This window comes from Etheostoma cragini, chromosome 22 (genome assembly GCF_013103735.1).
Source record: "Etheostoma cragini isolate CJK2018 chromosome 22, CSU_Ecrag_1.0, whole genome shotgun sequence".
NCBI classification, from domain to species: domain Eukaryota; kingdom Metazoa; phylum Chordata; class Actinopteri; order Perciformes; family Percidae; genus Etheostoma; species Etheostoma cragini.
The window spans coordinates 14,243,628-14,270,634 of record NC_048428.1 but is presented as its reverse complement, the minus strand read 5'-3'; the positions used below and the strand labels follow the sequence as shown (position 1 = coordinate 14,270,634).

The 27,007-nt window shown below is 41.7% G+C and overlaps 2 protein-coding genes and 1 pseudogene across 3 annotated transcripts in view; 1 reads left to right on the top strand and 2 right to left on the bottom strand.

The window, feature by feature from the left end:
- Window positions 1-5,794: 5,794 nt before the first annotated feature.
- On the bottom strand, window positions 5,795-11,339 carry LOC117937603 (Golgi reassembly-stacking protein 1-like). The gene is made up of 9 exons (XM_034861674.1): window positions 11,072-11,339; window positions 10,526-10,606; window positions 9,752-9,955; window positions 8,488-8,574; window positions 8,247-8,377; window positions 8,007-8,145; window positions 7,795-7,912; window positions 7,579-7,701; window positions 5,795-6,848 (listed from the first exon to the last, which is right to left on the bottom strand). Exons 1-9 carry the CDS (start codon window positions 11,132-11,134, stop codon window positions 6,574-6,576), a joined length of 1,221 nt encoding a protein of 406 aa, XP_034717565.1. The 5' UTR covers window positions 11,135-11,339; the 3' UTR covers window positions 5,795-6,573.
- A 947-nt stretch (window positions 11,340-12,286) lies between these two features.
- Window positions 12,287-14,336, top strand: LOC117937607 (annotated as a pseudogene).
- Window positions 14,337-15,058: 722 nt separating this feature from the next.
- The window catches only part of csrnp1b (cysteine-serine-rich nuclear protein 1b), a 12,766-nt gene continuing 817 nt past the window's right edge, over window positions 15,059-27,007 (bottom strand). The window contains exons 1-5 of one of the 2 annotated variants that reach the window (XM_034861662.1): window positions 23,147-23,280; window positions 20,982-21,174; window positions 18,844-19,103; window positions 18,435-18,731; window positions 15,059-18,313 (exon numbers count right to left, since the gene is read on the bottom strand). In XM_034861662.1, coding sequence (XP_034717553.1) covers window positions 17,339-18,313; window positions 18,435-18,731; window positions 18,844-19,103; window positions 20,982-21,156 — 1,707 coding nt within the window. In that variant the 5' untranslated portion in view covers window positions 21,157-21,174; window positions 23,147-23,280 and the 3' untranslated portion in view covers window positions 15,059-17,338. Of the gene's footprint in view, window positions 18,314-18,434; window positions 18,732-18,843; window positions 19,104-20,981; window positions 21,175-23,146; window positions 23,281-27,007 lie in introns of those variants that run through there. The other variant, XM_034861661.1, reaches the window with a different exon arrangement.

The following is a 27,007-nucleotide window of genomic DNA, read 5'->3' as shown; positions in this document are numbered from 1 at the left end:
GAGTCACCTGAGTGTTCTGAGCTCCATTTATCCCAGTCATTGAAGTCATAGGTGGAGGCAGCCACCTGGACCCACCTGCCATTCTGTTTGCCTCTCAGTAGGTAAATAAAGTCTTCATTTCATGTGTTGGCTTTGCACTAAAACACATCTCTACCTCCTCTTGTCCCAATAAACACACAAAGCCGTCTTAGACTATCTGCCAAAAGCCTTCTCATTCATACAACCACTATAATTATGATAGATTGTTAAAGCCATCAACTAATACCTGCTCACATAAACTCTTAATAGCAATTTAATGGATTATATAAATAATGGCCCCTGAATTCATGCCGCATTTAAGAGCACAATAGTTATGTGGATGAAGGCTGAATTGGAACAACAGAAGCCAGACTATTTGAAATTGTGATGAAGAGGAACATAAAGATTTCACAGAACAGGAATAAAGTACGGCGCCCGTCTTCTCGCCCCTCTCCCTTCTTGCGCTGCAAAGTAATTACAAAACAAATTCACAAGGGGAGGCTGAGTGTTTGTGCAGCTCTGCTGTTGTGATTGTGGCTCTGGCCTAACATGATAACAGGGCATTTTCACTAGTACACATGTAGTGCATATTCCACCCACACACTCAAAATTTCCATTGGGTTACTGCCATTTTGGCCATGTCTAGGGGGTTCAGGTTTTATCAAAATAATGTGTACACAGAGGCTTAGCAGCAAAAGCTACCTCTGTCAACCTTTAGATGTTTACATAAGCCTACAGATACTCCTGTTTTAGTCAAGTATCACTCTATAATTAGGTTTTTGATATAATCTGCTTTTTGATCCGGTGTAGCTGATTAAACAGAGAATAAAATCCACACTCTTGTGGTAAGATTATCAATGAAAATCAGTATATTTGCAGTCATGATGCCTTATATTTAGATTTGACACGAGTCAACCAAACAGGAAAGACAAATGTTCACAACTCTCCCCCACACCTACTTGAACACCTCCGACAGCTCTACTGGATACTTTTCTAAATTTATTTCTTATCTGTCTCAGCCCCTGTTTCCCTCTAATCCCTCTTTCCCCATTTCCCCACGGCTCCATAAGATGGTGCTTCCATTTTGCTCTGAAAAGCTGACACAGTTAATTCCCTTCCACCATACTGGCAGAGCCAGCCTGCAGAAACACACCTCTTCAGGGCTATCAAGTAGATCAGTGCTTTTTCTGGCTTGACACTGACGCAAGCTGCACAATGCTATTGTCAAATTCAGACTGTCATCTGTTTTCCCCACACACACACACACGCACACGCACACGCACACGCACACGCACAGAGGCAAAGCTGATTGAAGGAGCTACAATTGGAAATAAGTGCTGGAGCTGTTTGTGGAAATGGATGACAATCATCGACGTAATCATGCAACTGAGGATTTTCCTCATCGACAAATGAAAACTGGTACAATCTTGGTAAGAATGTATCATGAACATGATGTGACCAATAGCATGATTATTTTAGGTTTTGATGTGCTGTTGAACACTGACAGTAGGATGTATGCAATTAAGAGAGCTTAAAAAAACCATCTGTAGCACTGCAGCTGCAATGGTTGGAAACTGCCAACCACCTCCATCAATACTGTTGTGTGCTACAGTTTCACAGCCTCACCTAACAATCACATGAAAAAAACATTACCCCAGTGTTTCATACATTTAGATTAATCCTGCAAAACTATGTTTTTTCCTTTAGTGAATAGCATGCTGTATCGTGTGCATATTTATATAACTTGACTTAGGAGGGCCAAAGCCAGGCATGCATTGCCCAGCGGGGTGATGGTTAACACTAAGAGACAGCTCCCTATCGGGTCAAAACCAAGTCTTGGCAGTGGTGGTGATGTCCCAACAAATATGACAAATATGAAAACAGCAAGGCATGTGCTGGGCTGTGTTTCCCCATTCACTTCTATTCACTGTCAGAGGCTGAGCCAAACCTTTATCCCTCTGCCTCATCTGCTGCTTCTGGCCAGAACAAAAGGGCTTCCGAATCAGGCAGACAAAAAAAGTAAGAGGATAGGGAGTAAAAAATGCTGTTGGCTCTATGAAGTTGCAGATGATTGACATTTTTTAAGTACTCTATAGAGAATACTCTGCCAAAACAAAACTGTATTTCTTATTTTCTTGTTCCATGATGAAAACAGCGGCCTTGCAAAGAATTCAGTAGCAATATTTCTTTTTTAACGTTACAAAATAATTTCCTAGGGAATTCCTACAAGACACAATGGGCAGAAAACCTTTGCTTGCAAATGGCTTGGAAAAGAAATGTAATAAGCATCAACCACAAAACAGCTTGAAGACAAATATCAAATTCATTTCCCTCCTTTGTTCAGAAAGAGTTATGGGAAGCACCCGAGGGACTGAAAGACATCATGTGACAATTAGAAAAGCTATCAGATTCTGACCAATTGAACACCTTGTATTTTTATAAAGGAACAAAAAGATGGCACAGATACACGTGGGTCATTTTATCCAGGTAAAGAGACTGTGAGCCACAGTAGCAGATGGGTGCGTACTTGACATCAGCAGGGTCATCCAGACAGTGGAACAATGTGTGCTGTCTTGTGTGGCCAGCTCCTCACCCTTGCTGAATGGCAATTAGTTTTCAGAATAAAGCAGGGCACCCTCTTCTAACCTTCTTATTGGCTGCTGCATCATAATAGCTTCCTCTCTTGCTCTGTTTTCACCAGGAAAACAGCACAAATTGTACAAGATTAAATTTACTTCACAGTAATTTTGTCATCTTAGATATTAGGAAAGGAAAATATTTTAGAGACAGAGTTGGCAACAAACCCACACAGGGAAGGTGCTAGGCTCTCTGGGACACCTGCTTTTTAAATAGGTAACAATACTGGATGTTTCTGGCAGATGATTTAGCCTGGTTGGCAGCATGGTTCGAGGGAAGGTAATGCTGGATGGTCGGTCGACCATTTTCCAACATGAAATATCTCAACAGCCATTGGATGGATTGCAGAGAAATTCTCTACAGACGTTCATGTCCCCCTCCTGATTAAAAGTGATGTTGGTGATTCCTTAACTTTTCATTAATTGCCATGATCAGGTCAAAATGTTGTTTTATGGCCTAATACCTGCAAAACTGATGATAGTCTCACCAGCCTCAGCTTCACCACCATTTTTTTCTGGGAGACTGTCCTAAATATGAAAACAAAATAATTGGACATTTGTTCAAAAAACTTCTTCTTTTTTATAGTTTTCCAACAAGTATGATGGTGTTATACAACCCTAAAACCTGGCAAAGTGATCGGTATCAACAGTCAACCTTGGTTCCCTTTGACCATGATCATACTCTAATCAATGTGTCTGACTTTGACTTAGAGATACTTTCCCCATCCCATCTACAACAACAGTCAACATTTGTTTCTTTTAACCACAACAACAATCTGTACCTAACCATAACCAAGTAGTTTTGGTTGCCTAAACTTTACCAAACCTTAACCACAGAAACAGCAGACCAGAACATGTTCAGCACATTTCTGGCCAGGAACCTTTGTAGCATGTATCACTCCCCTTCTTCCCTTATTTCTTCTCATCTCTCTACTGGCAGCTATTTATTATAGCCATAACAACCTGTTTTGTCATTTAGGTATGAGGATTTTATTACGCCCCAAGGAGCAGCGTTGTTGGTAGTGGAGGGAAAAATAAACAATAACTGAAGTGCAAATTGATAAAAAAAGAAGCAATATTTACTAGGAGCAAATAGAAGAAAAACTTGTAGCCTGTTGATAGTGACTGAAGGAGGTCAAAACAACTTCCTAATGCATTCATGCCCCACAGAGTGACAGTCCTCTTGAATGAAAGATTCCTATTATGACCTATACATTGGTGGTGTAACACAGATGGCACTTACTGAGATTATTCCCAGGCTCTGGCTGTGCACACTGTGAGGAACACTGCGTGGCACTTGTATTAAAATACAGCTCCCAGCACTTCTAAATATAGGCTTCATTGTGCCAAGATATCTGGGATTAGGGTTGGAAGGTGGCAAAAACAGAAACTAGAAGTCTGTGAGTGTGGGGGGATGTGTGCCCATATGAACACAGAAATGGCTGTTTATAGCATCTGTGAATTACTATAAATCTAATCTTTTTTTACTTGCGCACATGTACATCTTAACATTTTTAGTGACATAACAGTCAACCCTGCACATTCACACCAGCCAGAGGTTCTAAAAAGCAAGATGCACTTTTATGCGGAGACGTGTTACAAGTGAGGTTAAAAAAATTAGCCGCTCATTATTCTCTCCCTTTACCGTTTTCATCCTTTCCCTCCATCCATGTCTCCCCTGTCCCTGCTCTCCCTTTCTCTGTAGTTATTCTATTACACAATTCGTAATGCTGCAACGACAGGCTGAGGCAACAATCACTATGCTGGTGCCTGTGAACTGAGCCAGTCAGGGGTTGAGATGAAGCTAAACTGACACGTGGGTTCATCTGCGTCACAGTGTCCTTTGAAATGGTCACAGAAAAAAGGAGAAAATGAAGGCAGGGAGTGTTCCTCCAGAGGTGGCCCCCTTTAAACTTCACCTCTTGGAGTCTCCTGGCAAACAGATGATGGCCTTTGCCTCAGGCTGCTTCTTTGAATAAAGCCACTTTCTTGTTGTAAACCTTACATGGAGGCAATGAAACAGCGTATTCACACTGATAATAGATGAAAAAAAACACACAAACACCACCCAGCTCTGTAACTTGAGGCATTGATCTTTCTGCAAAATGTCAGCATTGCTACTATATTTTCGTGTGCAGGCAGAGCCAACGGTACTGAGCTGCTACATAGTCATCTTAGAAATATGATCCCTCATACAGGTGTGCCAGAGGAAAGCTTCCTTTTAAGAACACCACTCACTCTCTTGTAGATTTAAACCAATGCATTACTCCTATCGTCTTTCCACCCCCAGTCTTTTCGCTCCCTAAATGCCCATCCCCCCACTTTAACACAGTAGGCTCATGGTAAATAATTGAGGTATGTTCCCCCTCCGTTACTGTAGCTTCCCTGGTTAGTTTGTTCTGCATTTTCTACCAACATTTGATTATTCAAATCTAAAATTACAAAGGATTCTAATAGAGATATTGAGAATGCATTGTGATATACATCATGGTTAATGGTTGAGGCTGCAGAACCCATGTGTCAGAAGACAAGGATGCACAGGTGATGATCAAATAGCATCATTTCCATATTACAATATTTCTAGCCTTGTAATATTTGACGTCCTGTACTTGCTTCTGAAGCAGGCTTTCTCAGCCAACCCGACAGCAGAAATGCAGCATTGGACGACATGCATGGTACAAATGATGCATTATGTCAGTGGGTCTTATAGGCATCAGTGCTGTCGACTTTCCCTCACTAATAAAAGCTTCTTCTGTTCCGCTAGATCAAGCAAATAAATAAATAAAAAATCAATTAAAAAAAATCATAAAGGGGAGGTAATTTCTGCAAAAACACAACTGCTTTATGTCATTCATGATTTAAAATATGACACAGAAGCCCAAGAATTTGCCAGCAATTGGAATCTGCAGTGGCAGAAAACTGAAGCTTTCCAGGGAGATCTGTAAGGAGGTCTTTGCTGACACCTGCTGTCTCAAAGCATGAAGTTACACATTGTACAATGTACGAATGTACAGTACTGTATGTGTGTGAGCTGACACTACATTGTCAATCCTCTCTTTAGTGTTTAACTACACAAAAGGCTAAGGCTGTATCACTTTAATTATGTACAGACCTTATAAAAGAAAACAAAGACATTAACAAGGCTGCTGTAGGATTACCTTGAGCATCTTCTTTGCGTACATATTTGAACATATCTTTGTCCATCCATAAAAATCTGAAACTTAATTTAATTAAAATCCATAGAAAGAGAAGAAACAGAAAAACAATTACTGAGCTGCATCAAACATGGCTCACTCATTTACACCAATAGAAAGGCAAATCTACACATTAGGAAGGCGGGTGTTTAAAATGAGACGTAAGGCAAAGAGGCTTAAATGGTAACTGCCTGAGATAAAAAAAAAAACGCCCAGGTGTACTCTTCTCAAAAATAAAATCATCCACCTAAAATTCCAAAATATAAAAATATATGTAATCACATGATGTATCTGGAGGAACTTAAGCTCAAACTTTCTTTTTCTAACAGCATTACAAACTGTTCAGCAGGTTATAATGGTGAGAACAACAGATGATTCAACTTTGGCTTTTTAGTGCAAACAAGGAGGACTTTTAACATTATCTAAGACTAAACCAAGGCGCCATGCTGCATGAGGTCGAGACATTCAGAATAACAAAATTAAAGAGTACATTCATATTGTATTAACCATATTTCCAGTTAACATACTGTCTCTCTTAAATGTGCAATTCAACATGCAGCAATGGAACCTGGATAAAAATAAAACTCTTAGAAATGAAAACCTGGCTCCAGTGATGCAACCTACAATCATAAGGGAAGCTTTCTGTTTCCTAGTGTGCTGTAAATCTCCTCTAATGCAACTAGCGTCAGTTATGAGTTAAACAGGTTACTTATACTCTGGTCTTCTTAACTGTCTGATGCAGCAGTCTTCCATGTCTCTTCCTCCATGGTAGTCGCTGAGCTTAAGGTCTCAGGAGTAGTTTTTTGTACCTCTGGGATACGTGCGTCACTCAGGTTCTCTGTGGTGACTTCAAGGCCAGCAACGTAATCTGCAGTCTCTCTGCTCGGAGTAGTAGTAGTAGTAGTGACCCGGTCGATAACCCCCTCCGGCTCGGTCTCCTGGATGTCTGAGTCTTCTTCCCTCTCTGGAGAGGAAGGTCTTTGGTCAACAGATGAGGTATCTGTAAAAAGAAAAAATAGATAAATAGACAAGTGTAGGTAAAGGAGAGTTCCACCTAAGGATACTGTATGCTGTTAAATGGTTGCACGGCATTGTTTTAATATCAAACTGAAAGAAAACCTTGACACTGTTTTAGAAACGCTCTGCCTATTGTTATTTTAGTTGTGTTGCACATACACTACCGGTAAATTTCCATACCACTCCCTTATAGACCAGCTGATCTGAGTGGGTGGCTGATATTTAATGCAATATCTACATTGTCCATTAACAAGAACCATTCATCCAATGTACCAAAGGCACATTCTGTTTACTAATCTGATACCATTTTAAAAAACTAACTGGGAAAACATTGGAGAACCATTTGCAATTATGTAAGCAGATAATGTAATCTGAAAACTGCTGTCTTGGTTAAAAAAACAATGCAAGTGATCTCAGCTGGTATTCTGTCTAGAATGGAGTGCAATGGAAATATCTAAATGACACCAAACTTTTGACCAATAGTGTATGTTCAAATATATATATAATTTAGGAGGACTTTTTTTTATACAGCAATAAAAGAAACATAATTCACCAACTAAGCCATTAAATGAGCCCAGACATGCAAGGCATGCAAACAATAGCTGGTTTTAACAGCCTTCACTTTTCTATTCAAGCCAAATGGCATTGAAAACATGTAATTGTGCCATTCAGCTGTACAATCCAATCACTTGTATGGGTATAGAGGTACTTACCAAAGCTACATTGATCTGCAGAGTCATCCCCGTAATTAACAAACATGGAGCTCTGGCCCATGTCATTGGTGGAAACCATGTCTGAGAAGTCTGGAGTCATTGCTTCGGCTGTGTTGGAAATATCTGAAATTCATTACATTTGTTCTGTGTGAAAACACATTTCCTAAATCAGACACTGAAAACTAGTGAATGTTTCTTAAAATGACATGTGGTAACCTAAGTCCACAGCTAGCTGAGAAGACGAGGATACACATAAGTCCTGCACAGCTCCTTTGATTTGATGCAGATCTATTTCACTGATGCTAGAGGGGCTCCTTGCATCCACTGAAGACACCTGTGACAAGAGAACTTGTGTTTTAGACAAGAGGAAGTAAACAATGTCTCTACCGAAGAACCTTTAATAAAAAGAAAGATGAGATAACCTGTATCTCAGTGTTGTTGCTTGCCACCAGCTCTTCGCTGCTGTCAATCGCTGTAGACTGGAGAACATTTGTGTTCTGGATGTTAGGGTTAGCCGGACGAGTTGGGATTCTGTGCAAGTAGCCATAGCCAATGCCACAGCCTAAGCTAAAATCCAAGGCAAACAAAACTAGGATATTACTATAAATGTGTATTGTGTCTGTACATATACAGGTGACATGACAAGAAAAGGTCACAGGTGTTCTTACCTTCCCTCTCCTCCCCATGCTCCATTTGGAGTCACCACTACCTCTCTGCAATTGTCAGTCTGTGTGTTGTACACCAGCAGCTTCAGAGGTTTCCCCTCGTTGGCTTCAATCAAAGAAAAGAAATCCTCTGACTGCAACACAAAAAGAAAGGAATTTCAGATTTTGCCCTCTATTTTGTTCATGAACGCTTGCAACTTCCATGTAAAAAAAAAAAGAATGTGAATAAAACCAGAAAGCTTACATCTTGTAACACCTGGTCAGCTCCCACAATGAAGTCATCGTGAGCAATAAAGCCAGCCAAAGCTGCAGGAGAACTGGCTTCCACATCCTGAAAAAAGGGCAAGAAAGTTATGATGAGATTTTTATTTTAAATAACACTGCTCTGTCTATATACAGTGAGGAAACTAAGTATTTGAACACCCTGCTATTTTGCAAGTTCTCCCAATTAGAAATCATGGAGGGGTCTGAAATTGTCATCGTAGGTGCATGTCCACTGTGAGAGACATAATCTAAAAAAACAAAATCCAGAAATCACAATGTATGAATTTTTAACTATTTATTTGTATGATACAGCTGAAAATAAGTATTCGAACACCTGAGAAAATCAATGTTAATATTTGGTACAGTAGCCTTTGTTTGCAATTCCAGAGGTCAAACGTTTCCTGTAGTTTTTCACCAGGTTTGCACACACTGCAGAAGGGATTTTGGCCCACTCCTCCACACAGATCTTCTCTAGATCAGTCAGGTTTCTGGGCTGTTGCTGAGAAACACGGAGTTTGATCTCCCTCCAAAGGTTTTCCATTGGGTTTAGGTCTGGAAACTGGCTAGGCCACACCAGAACCTTGTCATCATTGTCATGTTGGAAGACCCAGCCTTGACCCATCTTTAATGCTCTAACTGAGGGAAGGAGGTTGTTCCCCAAAATCTCACAATACATGGCCCGGTCATCCTCTCCTCAATACAGTGCAGTTGCCCTGTCCCATGTGCAGAAAAACACCCCCAAAGCATGATGCTACCAACCACCATTATGTCTCTCAGAGTGGACATGCACCTACGATGACAATTTTACACCCCTCCATGATTTCTAAGTGTGAGATCTTGCAAAATAGCAGGGTGTTAAAATACTTATTTTTCTCACTGTAGCATACCAACGTGTGTGTGTGTGTACATATATGTGAATATATGTGTGACAATAGCATACACACATTTGTCTATTTGGTTGTACCAAATCAGAAGGAACAAATCAAGAACAAGAATATGACTTTATTTAATGTTTAGGAACTCCTAGTAAATTTGGCACAACAATTAAGTAGATTTGAAGCCTTCAACTCTTTTTTAAATTCTAATAGCTTAATAAAAAAACAAAAAGAAAATGCCCTCGCTACAACCTCAAAGCTGCCAACAAACTCTTCTTTTTTTCTTTTTTTTAAAAATCAGGCCAGCTTTAAAGAGTTAAAGAAAAAAAAGTTAAAGAATAGCCCGTATAAAGGCTAGACTTGACTTACCAAGACATGCCAAACGTTCTCATTGGCTCCTTCAAAGCTGCAGAAGCGAACACTAGCGCCCAGCAGACCCTGACCACCCCACATGTTACTGGGTATCACCTCCAGTTCCCTCACCCGCTGGGTTTTAGAGTTGTACACTTCAAGTTTGACCGCTTTCTCCACATTGGCCTTTAGAAGGTCTTTCAGCAAGTCACTTTCTTTATTCTGGAGAAACAAGAGAAATGTGGACTATTCCAGTTGTGGCAGTGCACAGACGTCGAACCAATTTTGATGAAAAAGAACACAAAATGAGATTCTAGCAGACATGGCCCAGACTATAATTCAGGCCTGGTGTTTGAAATGTGTTGAGGGAAACACAAACAGGGTTTGCAGTAGAAACACAGCACAGCAGCACACATCAATGTACACTTAAACAGTCCCCGATGAGTCGAGACGACTAGGCCAACACAAAGAACGTTATCTTTGTTGTCCCACAAAATAGTATGTGAAACTGCAACTCTACTGTGGTAAGCTAAACAAACAAAAGCCTAAGAGTAAGGGCTCAACATTCCTCTGCAGGGATAGGTCAGAGGAGTCTGATAAATAGCTGACAACATTTCTTACAGCAGTATCAACAATAACATTAAATGCTACTTCTACCTCAACTGATTCAGTCCTCACCTTGTTCCACTTTCTTTTTTTTTTAGCCACCTATTCAATACAACCCATTGTTTAGTATATTTACATTTGGTGAGTGGATATGCCACCCTTTACTTAAGCATAGGGTCTACTCACAAGTCGGGTATTTCCTATAGAGAGAATGAAGTCAAAGAAGGGCTCCAGACCAGCCCTCAGAGCTGGGGAGTCTTCCTGAATCTGAAATATGAAGAAAAAACAAACAAAAAACATATGAGATTTGACTGATTTGACTAAAAGAGTGCCATGGCATACTCGCCACTCTGTGTCAACTAAAGATATTGCATTGTCCAGAATATGGGGATTCTCATTGCGAGTAACTTTAGAATGTATCCTTATTAGTATCAGTTTCTGCAAAGAGTGCCAAACAGTTACAATCTCTAGCAAAGCTAAAGAGCCTGGATGTTTGCCAAATGCCACCTCATCATGGGCGGACAACATTAAAGCTGACCACGGTTTTCGAGTTACTAACAATTACAAACCAGCGACTGGGTTACTTTCTTTATAGATAGCTAGCTACATGCAGCAGCAATATTTGTTCATAACTAGCATAGCTAGCAAGCCAGTGAGCTAAAAGTGGGCAACCCAGATTCAAAAAGTGAGTTGTAGAGTGTATAACCTTGCACTAGCTCCGCTATAACTCACCCCGTGGACATGATAGCCACTATTTCCCCCGTCTGACAAAAACGAGCTCTGTGGTAGCCCCATTGCCTTCAACAGCTAACGTTATAGCTGCGTAATATTATACTGACTAATTGTCACTTAGGTAAAGTAACGTTAATGTAGAAGTCATTACTGAAAGATACACAGCTGATTCAAGCTAGCTAGCACCACCAACAACAGCAGAGGAAGGTTGACAGCCGCAGCCACTTCCAAGCTAGACAAAGCTAATAAATAATGATGCTAGAAAAATCGAGCCTGTATGATTTCAAGTATCTGCGTTCGATTAGCTGCCCTTGGCGGGTTGTTTCCTAGCAACAGACAACGCTTTGGTTAAAAGTTTGATTCCATTCATGAAGAATGGGTATTGCCCGTTATCAATTTGAATAGCCTAAAGCATATTGCACGTACAAATATATTTTTTGTTTGCAGTTTGTAGCCTTACATAGAGCAAGTCTGAGCAAAATCCAGCAACAATGTTTCTGTGTTATATTTCTCCTTAAACTTGATTTGGCTTTGCCTTGTAGGCCTAATCGGATTTGACCAGAGGTACAAGGGGCCAGTTTACCACAGTTAAGTTCAAGGGAGAGAACAAAATACAACAATAGCTAACCAAAGATACTTACAGTTTTACGTTTTACATTAGGCTAAGATTTTTAGATTTAAGATTTTGGAAAATGGATCAGCTGGAGAGATCTTGTGTGTTAAAGCAGCTCAGGATAAAGTTTTAGTCACCAACCAACCATTTAAACACACAACAGGTTATATTCCCACAGAACGTCATAATAATAACGACAATAATGTTTACATTTTAAAAGATTATAACGTGTTTAGTTGATCTTATAAAATACTACCTCCAAAAATGTCGACATTCTTATCTTAATGACTTTTTGTATGCATATACAGGTATTTATGTTTGTACTACATAATTACACATCTTTCACTGAATAGGCTGTCTGTTCTTTGCGGTTGAATAAAGTCATGCACTGTGAGCTAGCTGTGGAAAATGTTCTTCTTGTTGATCAGTTTCAAAAGTTATCTGAAGGAAAATGTGTATTTGAGTCATGCTCTTCACAGATGGTTTTGTTGAATTGGCTTGCATAAATGCACCTGCTCTTCTCCCACCATGACAGCAATTTCTGAAGGTCTTCTCAAACTGATGTAAATTGTTTAAAAGCATCTGGTCCTTAGTGCTCCAACATGATTTGACTTGTGGCTTGCCTGTCTTGCATTGGTAAGTATTTCAGGAAATATACCAACACACTTCATATGAACACATTTACAATACTGCTCTCTATTTTCATGCTCATGTGTGCACCAAAGGGCTGATTTGTGCTGAAACACCGTTCAACCATAATGTCCACAATGAGAGGGTCATAGGAGGCCATGATGCTAAACCCAACACCTGGAGATGGCAGGTAAAACCTGTAAGCCCTTTTTTTCTTCTTTTTTTTACACTGATTCTATACTACTGTGGTGCTTTTTGTGTCAGTATAATAAACGTTAACAGTGGTTTTCTTATTTCTTATCAAGCAAATATGCTTAATATTGAGCTGCTATGATGTAGACCTCATCATACTTATTTGACTTCTGAAATAACATAAAATCCTCTTATCATCATCAGTGTCTATTTGTTCTCTGTTTTCTTTCAGGCTTCTCTCCAGTATGATTCATACAATGATGGTTTGTTCTACCACATCTGTGGAGGCACTATCATCGATAGTTTCTGCAGTATGACTGCAGCACACTGTATCCTCAGGTTGGATGTCTCACTGGACTCATTGACATAGTTTTCCTTGTCTGCTGGATAAACGATTGTAAATAAACGTAGTGTGTCTTTGCTTCTTACTTTCCTGTCAGCATGCATGCTAGTCTGTACTGTGAGGGGGTGGGTTAGTACAACCTGTGTGGGTATGACGGCGGTGAGCAGTTCATCCGTGAGGAAATTATTGCTAGCCATCCTGTCTGGACTGAAGACCTTGGTAAAAGGATAAAGTGAAAACAAGTCGGACCACTTACCTTAATTTAGCCATTTAAAAGCACAACTTCTTTTAATAGCAGTGGCCTAAGGGGATAGTTTCAAGGGTGGGGGAATCACATGCATTCACATTAACAACTGGGAGAGATCCTGTATTACCCCTTTCCCTCAACTTTGTCCACTGAGATGTAGAGCTTTGGAAGGAGGTGTCTTGCACAAGTTGATGGGGATAGTATCCCCTCCCCCTCAAGTCAAAACAGTCCCAACTTTGCTGCTTTTTTGTGTCTATTAGAAATGATATTGCTCTCTTGAGACTGGCTAATCCTGTGTATGATAACGGCTTTGTGGCCATCGCTAACCTTCCCTACCCTAATGAGATGCTGCCTCATGATTTCACCTGTTACATCACTGGCTGGGGACTCACAGACTGTGAGAAGACTCTCACACACACACACATATACATTTATGTCTTATGAAAACCAGTTGTGCACATTTAATAAAAAAACACTTTCATTTTACAGATGGAGGTAGCGTCCCTCTCATCCTGCAGGTGGCTCCCATCCTCGTGGATCGTGGCGGAGCATTCAGTCTGCTCCCAGCCTAACTGGTGGGGCAGCATTGCTTTGAAAACCATGGAGGGGATGGAGTCATATCAGGCTGCCAGGGACAGCAAAAGTTTGCATACTTTTTTGATTTCCATAAATTTGGAGACTATGACAACTCAAATGTTCATTTGAATTATTTTTGTCTTGTTTATTTTAATGTAATTTAAAGTTACTCTCCACACTTAAATGGTGTTATATTGCAACTTATTTACTAATTTAGGATGCTCATTCTGACAACGTAATGCCACCCAGAAGATCTCTATCTAAGAGAAAGCTGTGTCAAAAAGAAGCTGAGTAAGAGGTATTCCACAGTCTTCTAACTGGAGCCCTATTCTTGTTTCTACCTGTCCCAGGGCAACTCCCCAGAGCTGCTTCACACAAGGAGCCTGGAGGGTCCATGGTGTTGTCAGTTACCATCTGGCAGGTGCACCCAAGTGACTAAACCCACTGTCTTCACCAGAGTCTCTTCCTCCCAAGACTTGATCTTTTCAGTGAGGACTCCTGTTATCTCTTTAATGTGATTCTGAAAATGTAATTATTTTCTATCTGTCTATTTCAGTTGCCTGACTTAACATTTCTCTGTGTGTTTGTTTTTTAGATAATCCAATAGGTGGCACAGTGTATTCTATCAAATGGAACCTGTGAAATAAAATTAATTTGCATCTCATTCATTTGTGTCTTTAACATGAATTCAGCCAAAGAATGACGACAGTGCTTAATGCTAAGACTAATTTACTGACTATATTACACTGTATAATTTGCTTACAACTAGTCTGCAAATGGGGCCACAGCTAAAGGACCCCTGGGACACCTGGTAACAATCCTCATCCTCTGACCTCCCAACCTATTGCAATCCCAGTGGATGACAAAATCAAAAGAATGTTTTAAACCAAAAGACCAATGCGACTGGACTTATATTAAACTTCTTAATGGTAATGTGGCACAGAGGTAAAACCTTTAAATATAGTCAGAATCAAAGAAAACCAAAAGGAGTTCTTGTAACATCTACCTAAAGACTTAACGAGAACCACATTTTCTTAATGCTGTCCAAATGTGAGCTATATGCAGTCACTGCTATGACATTTCCTTCTTGTCTGGAGTTTCTAGCCATATGTCTGTGGTGGTAGTCAGGAGACTACAGCGTAACATCATAAGAAGTGTTTTTCTCTTAACCATGGAGACCAGAAGCCACAGCTAAATTCCAGTGCTTTACACACACACAAAAAAAAGTCACTGCATTTTATGTGAACGTGGACGATTTACTACCATTAAAGTTATAGAAAATATGATTTTAGTAGGTTAGAACATGACACCATTGAAAATCTTTACTTTACTCCGGTTTATGTAACTTAAAGCTCATTTTAACACAAAAGCATACAACAAACAGCATTTAGAAAATGTTTTTTTTATTATTATTTGGAGGGACAGGCTGTCAAAATGGCTTAGATGAAAGAAACTGTTTTCAACAGCAGGTTAAGGTGTGAATATGTAAAAAATAAAGCAGCTTTGTTTGCTCTGCAGGACCATTCAAGCAGAAATATTTACAACACAAAAGGCAAAAAGTAAGACACGTTCTTTGAGAGAAATGTTTTTAAAAAGCTGTACTGTAATACATTACATTGATAAACACTTACTGTTGTAATTTCTTCATGAGAATTGATGTTTTATACAAGAGAAACAAACATTTGCTTGCAAAAATCAGTGCCCTCTTCATGGCATAAGAACATATATCGGATGGATTTCAAAGTAATCAAAAAAAGGCAAAAAGCGAATAATACATTGCCAATGTGCACTCAGCACTTTTTCAAAAGTATACAAGTAATCAGAAGAAGTTTTAACAAACAGGACCTGCATGCATAACTTCTAGAGGGTCCAGAAAGGTTGTTAAAACAGCTGTAGAAAAGGTGAGATATGTACATCTACTCTCTAGTGTCCTCAGCTGTTCACGCAGGTGACAGCAGAATCACCTTTGAAAAGTGTCGTTATATCATGAATGAGGCAACTCTTCAATTTTCAGGGTTTGAGTGTGTGATAAAAAATGTATAATATATGCAGTTTTTATCCACAAAAACCCTTTACATAATTATCACATAGTGTAACCCAAGTCACAGACTTCCGAGAAATTCAGAATACAATCAAATTGATCTTTGCAATTTACTTAGTTTTAGTGGCATTTCGCTAATATATCTAACCATAAGACTGCCTATGAAAAATACTTCAGAATGCTAGAGAGCGATAACCTTCATAAATATACATATCTCTATAATTCATGTTACAAAGGTTTTCCCAGATTGAAAATTATTAATTTTTCTTTTTTAATAAAATATTCAATTTGTCAGTAATTAGAATTCTTTTGTCAAGCTACATAAATTAGTTACAAAATATTAGTGTAATTTTCTATGGTTACATTATGGGCAGCGTAAATAGACCCATAATTTAGTTTCAGTGATTAGGGAGATTCCACAGTTTTCAGTCCCAATGCCTAAATGGAAGCACTGTGTGCACACACACACACACACCGTTGGCAGGCATGGCTCCCCTGATAAGCAGGCACATCCAGTAAACTTCACAACACCCCTTTTTATTGCCAAAATGTCTTAAATTAAATAACTAATGAAGTGATGACATAATAAGTTATCCCCAAAAATGTTAAATGTAAAAGAGAATAGATATTAAATACTTTCTGATGGACTTGTGGTCCCATTTCCCATAACAATGACATAATGTGATATGGAAAAAAGGAAGATTGCACTTTAAGGTGAAAATATCAAACCACAGTGCTTCTTGAGTGAAAGTAGGCTTTATCTGAAATAAATAGAATAAAATTACGAAAGGAAATAATTTAAAAACAAAAAAGTAGTAATAAAGACAATACAGGCTACAGCTTTAAAATGGTAGGAGCATTATTTCTAGTTACCCAGCTCATAAATAAGAAACTCCATTATTTAGCGTTGAACTGTTGAATCGACCCCATAAAACCACAACAATGCTTTTTTCACAGATAAAGTGCTAATTGAGGAGCTTTTAGAGGGATTTTTTTTGTACCGTAGAAGACCCTTGGGAGAGATCTTGAGGAGAAGGAGTCATCTAGCTTCAGGATTCAACACAGGGAGGACCCTACCTACTCAAGTCATCTGGGTGTAAGCCCGAAGGGAGGACATGAACAGGACTATGTTGTGATTTGGCTCGGTTCCATATGGAAGCCATCAAAGCAATGGCCATCAACTCAATGGTCACCATACATTGCCTCCAAAAGCTAGAAAAAATCCCTGAGGTGCACATTCAGCTGTGTTGAGATTCCCAACCTGGCCCTGGTTAAGGTTGATTCCTGTTTAGCATATGGTTGGTGATCTGGGTTTGGTTAAAAGAGCTTTCTTAGGAACTGAGAGCCATCATTGGTTTCTATGGGCAAGGGCAAATTGATCTAAATTTGTATCACTTTTAACACTAGCTGCCATCTCACACAGCAATCATCCCAAACTGCTTTGCTAACGTTTTGAAGGCAAGTCTGGAATTTAAACATTTATTAGGCAAGAAGGAACTCACAGCTTCCTTCAAAAAAAAATAAAAAAATAAAAATCACGTTGACATTTACTTCTTATGTGCATGGTCGTCCCCTCCAAAACCCATGTTTTTTTTCTTTTACTGTTCACAAATTTTTAACTTTTGTCAAACTTTCACAGATTCCATCACAGACAGTTTCATGGCTTCCTCCAACAGCTGATTGTCTGTAAATGTGGCAGGGGGTTCTGGGACGGATTCTGAAAGGCCAATCAGCGACTCCAGGAGGCAGGTCCCGGGGTCGCTCGCCGGAGGGAAACTAGGGTAACTAGGCAACTGAAACTGAAAAAAGTTGTCCATGTGTTCGTACTCCTTGAGGGAGTTGTAGAGCGAGCTGGGCCCCAAGCATGGGAAACCGTCAAAGAACTCCAGGTCTGACTCAGAGGAGAGGCTCAGGTCCATGTTATAATTTGCAGAGCGATCAATGGTAGGGGAGGGTGTGCGCGGCACACTGCTGCTATGGAATAGGCAGTTTCCCTGGTTGGCATTCTCATCCAAAAGTTCTGAGATGGTTGTTGCCCGATTGTCTGTGTGATCGTCCAACAGTGCGGTGTCTATATTGTCATTCTCGTCAGCAAAGTCCACCATGCTAAAGCTACTAAAAGCCTCCGTAGATGGCTGTTGCTGTTCGTGCCGTTGGTCTGGGCAGCAAGCGTCTTTATAGTTTCCACCGTCCCTGATATTTCGTGAGCCGTTCTCTGTGTCACTGAAACTGAAAATGCGACTCAGGCCTTTCTCATCCACATCCAGCTGAGTGCGATGCTCACATCGGCTCTCGCCTGCCTCAGAGTCCTCACTCTGACCTGAAGAGTCTGATAAATCTGTCATATCGCTGCTGCAACTGTTCTCTCCAGCTGCCACCAATTCTGAAGTAAAGGGGAAGGAGGGCACTGCTGGTAAGGTGGTTGTGCTCTCCTCCTCCTCTTCTGTGCTCGACTGCTCCTCCAGCCTCTTCTCCAGCTCCAGCTTCATGATAGTGTGGATGTAATGCGTCTGTACTCTGGTGGAGTTGAACTCAATGCGCCCTTCTGTGTTTCCACAGCCGTCCTTGGTACAGCCACATGGGAAAGAGGAATGATCCATCTGTGGAAAGCATAAGGAAGTAGTTAAATAACCTGTAAAATTACAGATAAGACGTCCCGATTGTAATGTGATTTGGAGCCCTTGTTGTTGAATCACAGTTTAGGGGATTTTTGGCTCTTACCTGACATTTAATGCCGGCTAGGCTGCAGCTACATGTCTCAGGCTCGCAGAAGCCCTGGCAGTCGCAACCACAGTTCTCCCTGGAAATCCTCAGTTCATGCAGCTGCCTCTTCTCCTCCTTTTCGATCTTCTTCACACCGGCTGCTTTGAGCAGTCCGTAGCGACGTTTTGGCGGGTAGGGGTGGAGGAAAGAGCCCTCATCCAAATTGGCCCCACTGATGTCGATGTCCTGCTCAGGGATGTCGTCCACCGTTAGCTGTTCAGCCTCCTCGTTCTCTTGGGTTCCGTTTTTAGTTAGCTGGAGAGGACAAAAGGCATCAAATGAGTAATAGTTGTATAGAATTTGTGCATCAGAACTTGGGGATTTTTTTTACAAATTATTCAATATACTTCAGTGCAACTTTGCTCACCTTCAATTTGAGAGCCTCCAGCTTTTCCTCCCTGAGTCTGTTAAGGAATTTTTCCCGTCGTAGGAGCCGCTGCTCCACAGCAAACTCGGCAAGCGAATATGTGCGGAGCGTGCTGTGGCGCTGCATCATGCCTAGAGTGCATCCTCCCCGACTGGGAACACTGGTAAAGCCCTGGCACCGTGGGAAGAAGAACACTGTCACCTGGTCAAAGGTCACGTTGCCCCGTCGTGCTCTCTTGGATTTCTTAAGGATGGATGTTGCTGTCGATGGGAAAAAAATAGATTAACAATGCATCTTGTTTAAGGAGGAGATTGGATTTTTAACCAGAAAGTTATTGGTGAATTCTTTCGAACTGCCCTAATTGTTTATATGTGCCACTAGATGGCATAATGCCCCACCATGTAAAGTATTGAAATGTGTGCAAACCCTGCTGAACAGACTGTAAAAGGACACCCCTCTGATTCATTGCACTAGTCCTCAACCAAGCCTTATCATGTACCCAATTAAAACACACTGCTTACAGGAGTCTGAACACACTTACATCCTTTTAAAGTGAAACCTAAACTAACGAGAATCCATTCAGCCTCGTTTCTTTTCCTACTGTGCGACAAAAACCACCCAGTTCTGGAATTTCCCTGTGGTGGCCAACACTGTGGAGGAAGCAGAGCTGCCAGGATCTCACAAACGGGTGAATAAATGCTCGGGGATGGCGGAAGAGGTCGAAAGTGTAGCTCTCAGTACAGGAATAAAACGGCCCACCCTGGTCTGTCTGCAAGCTGACAATCCCCACAAATGGCCCAGTAACTAAAAGGAGCCAAAGGTCCTTTTTCTGTTGAAAACATTCAGAACCCAAAGCAACCAGCCATCTTTCTATACTCCGACAAATACAATAAAACCATATGGGAATCTAAGTGGAACCATATGTGGGAACAATTATTCAAGCATCATTATAAATTACATTTCCTCTGCACAGGACACGACACCTTTGGAGCCGTGCTTTAAAACAAGCAACTTTTTCCTTTTCATGAGCTGCCAGAGTGGTTTTTGTCCACGTATGTGAGAACAGAAGAGGATGCTATTACTCCACATGTTGCATTACACCTTTATTATGTGGTGGGGAATTCCTTGTAGATTCCTCTTTTCTCAGCCTTGGCGCTCTCTCGGAACACACCCTAAACAACTGCCCTCCAACTGGAAAATCTTAGATAATCTAAGCTCGGAGGTTAAAAAACAACCTTTTACCCCAATGCAGGTCTGGACAGTAAATTTACCACATGGACTTAATCTGTCGCTACGGGTAATACAGATGAAAAACTGCCGGCTTCAGCTTTTCAAATCCAGTCTGGTTCATGACACCTGCAGGAGACAAATGACAACATTTCTGCCTCTAAATGGGATAGCTTTGCAGGCTGCTTTCCTCCTTCACCGCAAAATGACAGGAATCTGTCTGTCCAACACATACAACGGATTATAATAGTTTGCACAATCTGCTCCTCTAGATGTGTCTGCATGCCTTCTTTTCTTGATTGTCCTACCCCCCTTTTTTATATCCCTTCACCCAGCCTCTTTCAGCACCTTTGCTGGGTGCATGCCCAGGCTTCAGACAAGGCTCTGTGTGTTCCCAGCCTTGGCAACCTGCCACGCTTCTCCTCCTGGCTCCTTGCCCCGCCATCCTGGAAACCTCACAAATGTTTGCCCTTCTCCCCCTACAATCCCTCTCCAACCCGGCCGGTCCCCTAAAGGCCAGCAGACGCACCCAGGTCCAGACAGAAACACCGGGAAGCCTCTTGATCCATATCTCTCAAGAAAAAAGGTGAGGCTCTGTCTGTCTGCAAGGCTCTGGGAAGACGGTGCAGACCGAGTTAAGGTGAACAGCCACTTCATAATGCGATAAGCCATTTTGCAGCTTCAGGGCATAAAATAAAAAGGGGCATTCATTGCAAAAATCTGAAATTATCTCTGTGAAATGTTTCATGAGCTGCCAGCTGCCTAAATTCCTTGACTCTATGGTAACCCGTTTTTATGGGTTTGTTATCAGAGCCTCCGCAGAGCAGTAAGGACAAGGCGAGAGAATGCATTTTAAAGCATGTACCATCAGCTTTTTATATGATTTATTGTTGCTGAAAAAGGACACTCACTGTTGAAGTGTGTTGCTGGGGAGCTGGGGTTGCTGGGAGTGGAATCCAGGGTGTCCGAGTAGCAGCTCTCCCCCTCTGAGTCCCAGCCTGAGCAGGCAGAGGAGAGGGAGGAGAGTGAGGAGTAGCATGGATCCTCATCCACCTCCTCAAACTTCCTCTTGAGAAGCCCACTCATGGCGTTTGTTCGAACAATCTGCAAAAAAAGAACAGAGGTTGGGGTTATTAGGGAAGGATTTTAACTTATTTTAAACAGCTTTTAAGTTTTGTCTTATGAATACAGCAATATAACACAGCCAGAACCAATGACTTAACATTATCTATACGTTGCATGGACGCTGTTGTACACCCACACCTTTTACAGCGTTATTGGTACTAGTCCTGTGCTCGGCCATGTGAGACTGTATGCATCCGAATCTCGAGCTGCACTCAGTTGAGAGTAGAAGATAGTCATGGCGCAGGAAGCACTCAATTAGGCCAATTCACATGTGTCAAAAATGACTGGACCCCTCACCCTCTTCCGACTCTCATCAGCTCAGCAAACACATTGATTAGAAGGAAGGACTGAGCACAGGGGTGACCAAATCACTCAGTCATAAACATTTAATTTAAATCATTCCCTTAAGGCAGCACTATTAAATAAGCGGGTCAATATCGGGGCAATTTTCCACTTGTCCTGTTTAATGTGTTTGCATATCGCTAATAGTAAATATGTACAGCTATGCACAGTCAAGATGTTTTGTTTCCTTGCGTGTATTCTTTCAGAGCTCCCATGAGAGGGGCTGCTGGCTCAGCGATAAAGACAATCAATCCTTTGAGAGAGACAGGCAGGCAGGCAGACAGACAGACACGAGACAAGGAGAAAAAAAAGATGATCATGAGAGGAGAGAATACCATTAACCCTCTATTCTTCCAAAATGTGCCCAATATCTCTGAAACCTCTTCAATGTATAGGCTTGGTTGATATCTTTAAATCTTAGTTCAGTCAATGAATAATAGCTCTTGTTGCTTAACCAAATCAACCTCAGCATGTTGCAGGATAAAAAGAACAAACCCCAGACATAAAAAATGAAAATGTTGGATGAGAAGGAAGGAAGGTTTACTGCTGGTGTGTTTTTGTGGTTACGTTGCAGTTTAATGCGTCACGTAGCTCAGACAAACAACACACAGACTTCTGCACAACTTCTGGGAAGCTCGAGGCAAGACAAGATATATATACAAGACAGGTCATCATCGCAGTCCAGGGGCCGAGCTCCTGCTAACTTAAACATGGAGGGATGAAGGGTTGGAGGAGAGGAAGGAAGTAAGGGGAGAGGGAAGACATGGCTGGGCTCAAGTCCAAATATTATTTACCCAAGTGCTGTACATAAGTACAAATTTGAGCACCGGAAAAGGAGGCTTTTAGTTTACCCATAAAGACATCATTTTTATTATCAAACTGTTTACTGTCTTTGGAATTGCAGCCAAATCATTTACAGCTGCCGCATCTGAAGCATGTAAGGAATGCACTTTAATTTTGGCTATGTTATATTTTTTGTGTTTAAAAAAAAAAAAAATCTTTGTAAGAAAATCATTTTTGCACTTTCTATTTTTTTTTGGCTTTTTTTTTTTTTGGAAGAACTGCAGATTAGATTAAGGTTAGTTTAATTTCTGTAGCAAATAGGTCAATTATTAGACTGAACATGGCTAGACACACCAAGCCGTCCTGCCAACAGAACAAAAATCTTTGTAAGAAAATCATTTTTGCACTTTCTACTTTTTTTTTGGAAGAACTGCAGATTAGATTAAGGTTAGTTTAATTTCTGTAGCAAATATGTCAATTATTAGACTGAACATGGCTAGACACACCAAGCCGTCCTGCCAACAGGCTAATTTGTCACTTCTACTCCTTAGAGGACGGCTCAATGTGTTAAAGACACGATACGTCATGCCCAGAGATCCTCCAATGGCATTAAAGGAACTTTAACCCCATGTGTAGCCTGCATGCCTGGTTTGTCTTATCGGGGTGTTATGCAAGCATCAGCAATCGCAGAACAGGAGAAAAATTGCCTAAGCAGGTAAGAATAAAGGTCATTTTTAGCATGCAACAGGGAGCAATTATGTAAAACCATTCCTGTCTTTTGACAAGGATAAAAGAGAAATCAGAGTCAAGGGCAAAAGGCTGACACCTTTGTATAGGCAGTGGGGGCAGCTTTGCAGTTGGGGGGGGGGGTTGTTATTGCTGCAGTCAGATATCGTTGTCCCCAGTGTACATATGATGAATGAATCACCTTGCAACGGGTCAAGCTGGCGCACACCTTCCCCGCAACAAACACAAAAAGGCATCCTTTACATTGTGACCACCTCAGCAATTTTTCACATTACCAAACCAATGAGAAAGGCAGTCTCTCATTTCCCATCCATCAACTCTCTCGAGCAGGCTATAATCTCCAAATGCCTTTCACAGAAAATAATATTATCACATCATTGGATTTGCCTTGAAACAATTTAGAAACATCTGGGTGCAGCATCTGTTGCTTACGTGTTCACTGATAAGGCAACAAGTGTGTTCTGAACGCCACACCACAGCATACATATAAAAGAGGAGTACACATGGGTTCACCTTACATTTTTGACATCACTCCGCCCAATTCCCTGTTAAAAAAAAAAACATCTAAACAAAGCTGCGAGGCATCCTCAAGGGAGTGCATAGCGCCAGCTAAGCAAAGTCTTTTTAATTAAAAGCTGCAGTGAGGCAGAATGGGAGAAGAGGGAGAGAGGTGGGGGGGTTGTCAGAACTGGGTCATTGTCTCTTGACTGCAGTCTACCTGACACATTGATTTGTTAATCCTGTTTAACGGGCAGAAACAATGGAGAGAGGTTAATCCTGGCAAGGGGACGGCTTGTAGTCAATCTGGAGCTTCTCAGCCTGCTCAGCCCCTGCCTGCACCCACAGAACAAGGCCAACAGAGCAGGGAGAGCGGCTGGAGCAAGGGAATGGTTGGAAAAAAAAGACAACAATCGTGCAATGACTCATTTGCAAAAGGGTGGAGGGAAGGGAGGAAAAAAAAGAACAAAGATGAAAGAGAAGAATTCAGAGCCAGCTCCTCAAGTAAGCCGTGCCTGTGAATGTCTGCTCTGAACGGAGACTGGATGGGATCGGACAGCCGAGCCAGAGAAGGAGCACAGCATGTTTTCAATGGCGCACTAAATTATGCATCACTGTCATTCCATCAACCACACACAGGCAGGCAGATAAAGGACGCATCCGCTGAGGTGCTCCCCAGCCAGTTGTCACAGAGTTGGGAAGATAGATCTCTGGTGAGGAGATTTGTCACCAGAAGCACTACACAGCTCAAGTCAGACGCATAACTATATCATTCGAATAAGATAATCTCGATACATGCAGCTACAGGCTGTTAATATGAATCCCAATTCATTACTATTTTATCTACAGATAGCTCATCAGCTTCTTAAAGAATCTTAAATTATTCCAAAAGCTGAGAATGTTAAAAATATTAAAAAAGTAGAAGTTTAATCAATCCCTAAGCTAATAGCATTGCTCTACTTCTTCACTTAAGGTAATACTTTTTTGGTGTGGAATTTGTATGTCGAGGGAAATCTTAAAAGCCTAAAAAAGGGAAAAAAGGCTGCATGCATCCCTGCATGTGTGAAGACATATCCCAGTAGCCTGTTTAAACTGACCCTGTCTGCCCTACAGCCCAACAGGACAAGTCCCAGTTGACTTTGCCCCTTGCACTGCCTGTCCAGCCCCTGTGCAGCTGATAACAGTGTGGGTGGGGGCGAAAAGTCACACTAAACTTAGCCAGCCAAGAGCATTTACATGGCACACTGACAACCCTGTGCAGTGCCTGAATGACTGACTGAGTTGAGTGCTCATAAAATGGGATAATGATGAACCTGGGAGTCTTCCTGTGTGTGTAGGAGCGTGTCTGGGCAGGCCGCCCCCTCCAGGCTTCATGGTATTGCACCTCTCACTTCCAGCTCTGTCACAGAGGAGACAGGGGGTAATTGATCAGAGCCATCAAGGTGCCCGTGGGCTGGATTCCAGCGCCTTCACAGCTGGGGGAAACACTGGCTTGTTTCTTAAACTCAGCTGTTACTCAGAAGCGCTCCACCTGCTGGAACAAAGCAGGGAGAGCTCCTGTTTTCTACTCTATGAGTCTGTTGTTCTCCCTGAAGCCCAAAGCTCGCTCTGACTGTGCCACAGAAACATTCTGTTCCTCTGCCCCGACCCATGCACACTCCAATTCCAAAAAGGAGAGGTAGTGGGAAAAAGGAGGGAGGATTGTACAAAACAAATAAATAATGTCATGTCTCCCTGCCACAGGAATTCCTTTCTGGCAACGCCACTCTTGCTGTATGGTGGGAGAAGAACACAGGCTCTATCTAAGCCAGATGTGTTTTCTACTGCTAACCACTGGAAGGTCCAACTCCCACAAGGCAGCTGAGCAAGCTACCTCTACTGGCCACACCTGACAGAGTTATTTGCTTGCACGTGGACCTCCCATGCCCTCAGCTTCCAATAAACTGCTACGCAGGCCAAACTTTAATAGCCAGGTGATGCCTGCAGGAGTCAGACTGTCAAAATGTAAACCATAGGGAGGGCTGATTTTAAGCACACACTTATTCCTGGGGAAAGTCTCACTATGAACAAAGACACATAAAAGCAAAGAATATGGTTGGTGTGCGTTTGTGTGTGTAGGGAGGTGGTCGTGGGTTCAGGGGTCATGCTCTAGTCTGGGACACTTAGTATGGAATGTTGGGAGAGGACAAAGCAGATGGGAACTTTCCACTGCAAACTTGCTGCAACCCCCCTTCACCATCACCACCACCACATCCCCCTCGTCCCCTCTCCCGTCTCCAGGCACAAAGCGTGGGGCCATCCTGCGTGACCAAAACGAAGCAGGCACAGACAACCTTGTCTGTACCCAGCACTGCTGCGTCTCCCAGCTGGGGAGACAGATACTAAAAGTGTGTGAGAGCTTCCTGAGGTTGTGAAACGTACACTGCAGTGAACAGGAAGTGGCCATCCAAATCATCTATGCTGACAGCTGCAGGCACCACAAGGTTAACCGAGTACAGGATCATATGATGGAGATGAGGGGAGTCAGTCATGGATGACCATTATTAAAATCCCTCCAAAAAATTGCAAAGAGCGGTTGTTGCTTCATGCCATTTAGGTTTAAAAGAACATTCTGGTTGGTTATTATGTTTTTTAGAGGGATCATGAAAAGTATGCTATATAGGCCAACCTACCTAGCCTACACAAGTGAGATATTCAACATCACTGGACATTCCTGGGAAATGCCCATGAAATGCACAATGTAAAGTCCTATATTCCCTTCTCTGTAAACAAAGGATCATTCAGCTCTCTGTAGCCTAATTCCAGAAAACATGATTCCAAAAAGGATCCGGGTGAGGTCGCGCTAGAGACGATTACATTGATTCAGTCAGTCGCTTTATCAAAAACAGATAGAGTCTGGCTCTATAAAATAAGAGCCTCAGACCAATAGTGCCATTTCGGAATATTGCATTACTAACAGCTTCTGATGAAAAATACTTATCTTGTAAATAGGCTAAACAAACAGCAGTCCCACTCGCTAAAATAGCCTAACAAAACATGATATGCTTTGCGTCATAATTATTAGTTATGAGGAACATATCCATGTGCTCCGGTGCAGAATTATTCAAACAATGAAGGCGCTCCGTATCCACACCTGGCTCACAGCGTAAACTGATATCTGCACCACGTGAAAATAAATCAACTAGCAATCTAAAAATCAATCATTAAATGTGGCCGAACATGCACGACGTGGGGCTGGGGCATGGGCTCTCCCCCAGTTGACCCGATCATTCCTCAAGATTAATACTAATTCTAATGACAGCGGCTCTGTCAGCTGTGAGTGTGTGTGTGTTTGTGTGTGTGGTTGTGTGTGTGTGTGTTCACATGTAGTGCCTTAAGGAGTCGCTCGCGTTACAAGAGGCGCACCAGCACCGCTGAGGTGAACAACTCCGCCCGGGTTGAA

Coding starts and splice junctions, on each gene's coding strand:
- LOC117937603 (XM_034861674.1), bottom strand. CDS start 11,134: ATGGGGCTACCACAGAGCTCGTTTTTGTCAGACGGGGGAAATAGTGGC. Junction 9,956..10,525: donor CTATAGGAAATACCCGACTT/GTGAGTAGACCC, acceptor TTGTTTCTCCAG/AATAAAGAAAGTGACTTGCT. Junction 8,575..9,751: donor AGAACGTTTGGCATGTCTTG/GTAAGTCAAGTC, acceptor CCCTTTTTTCAG/GATGTGGAAGCCAGTTCTCC.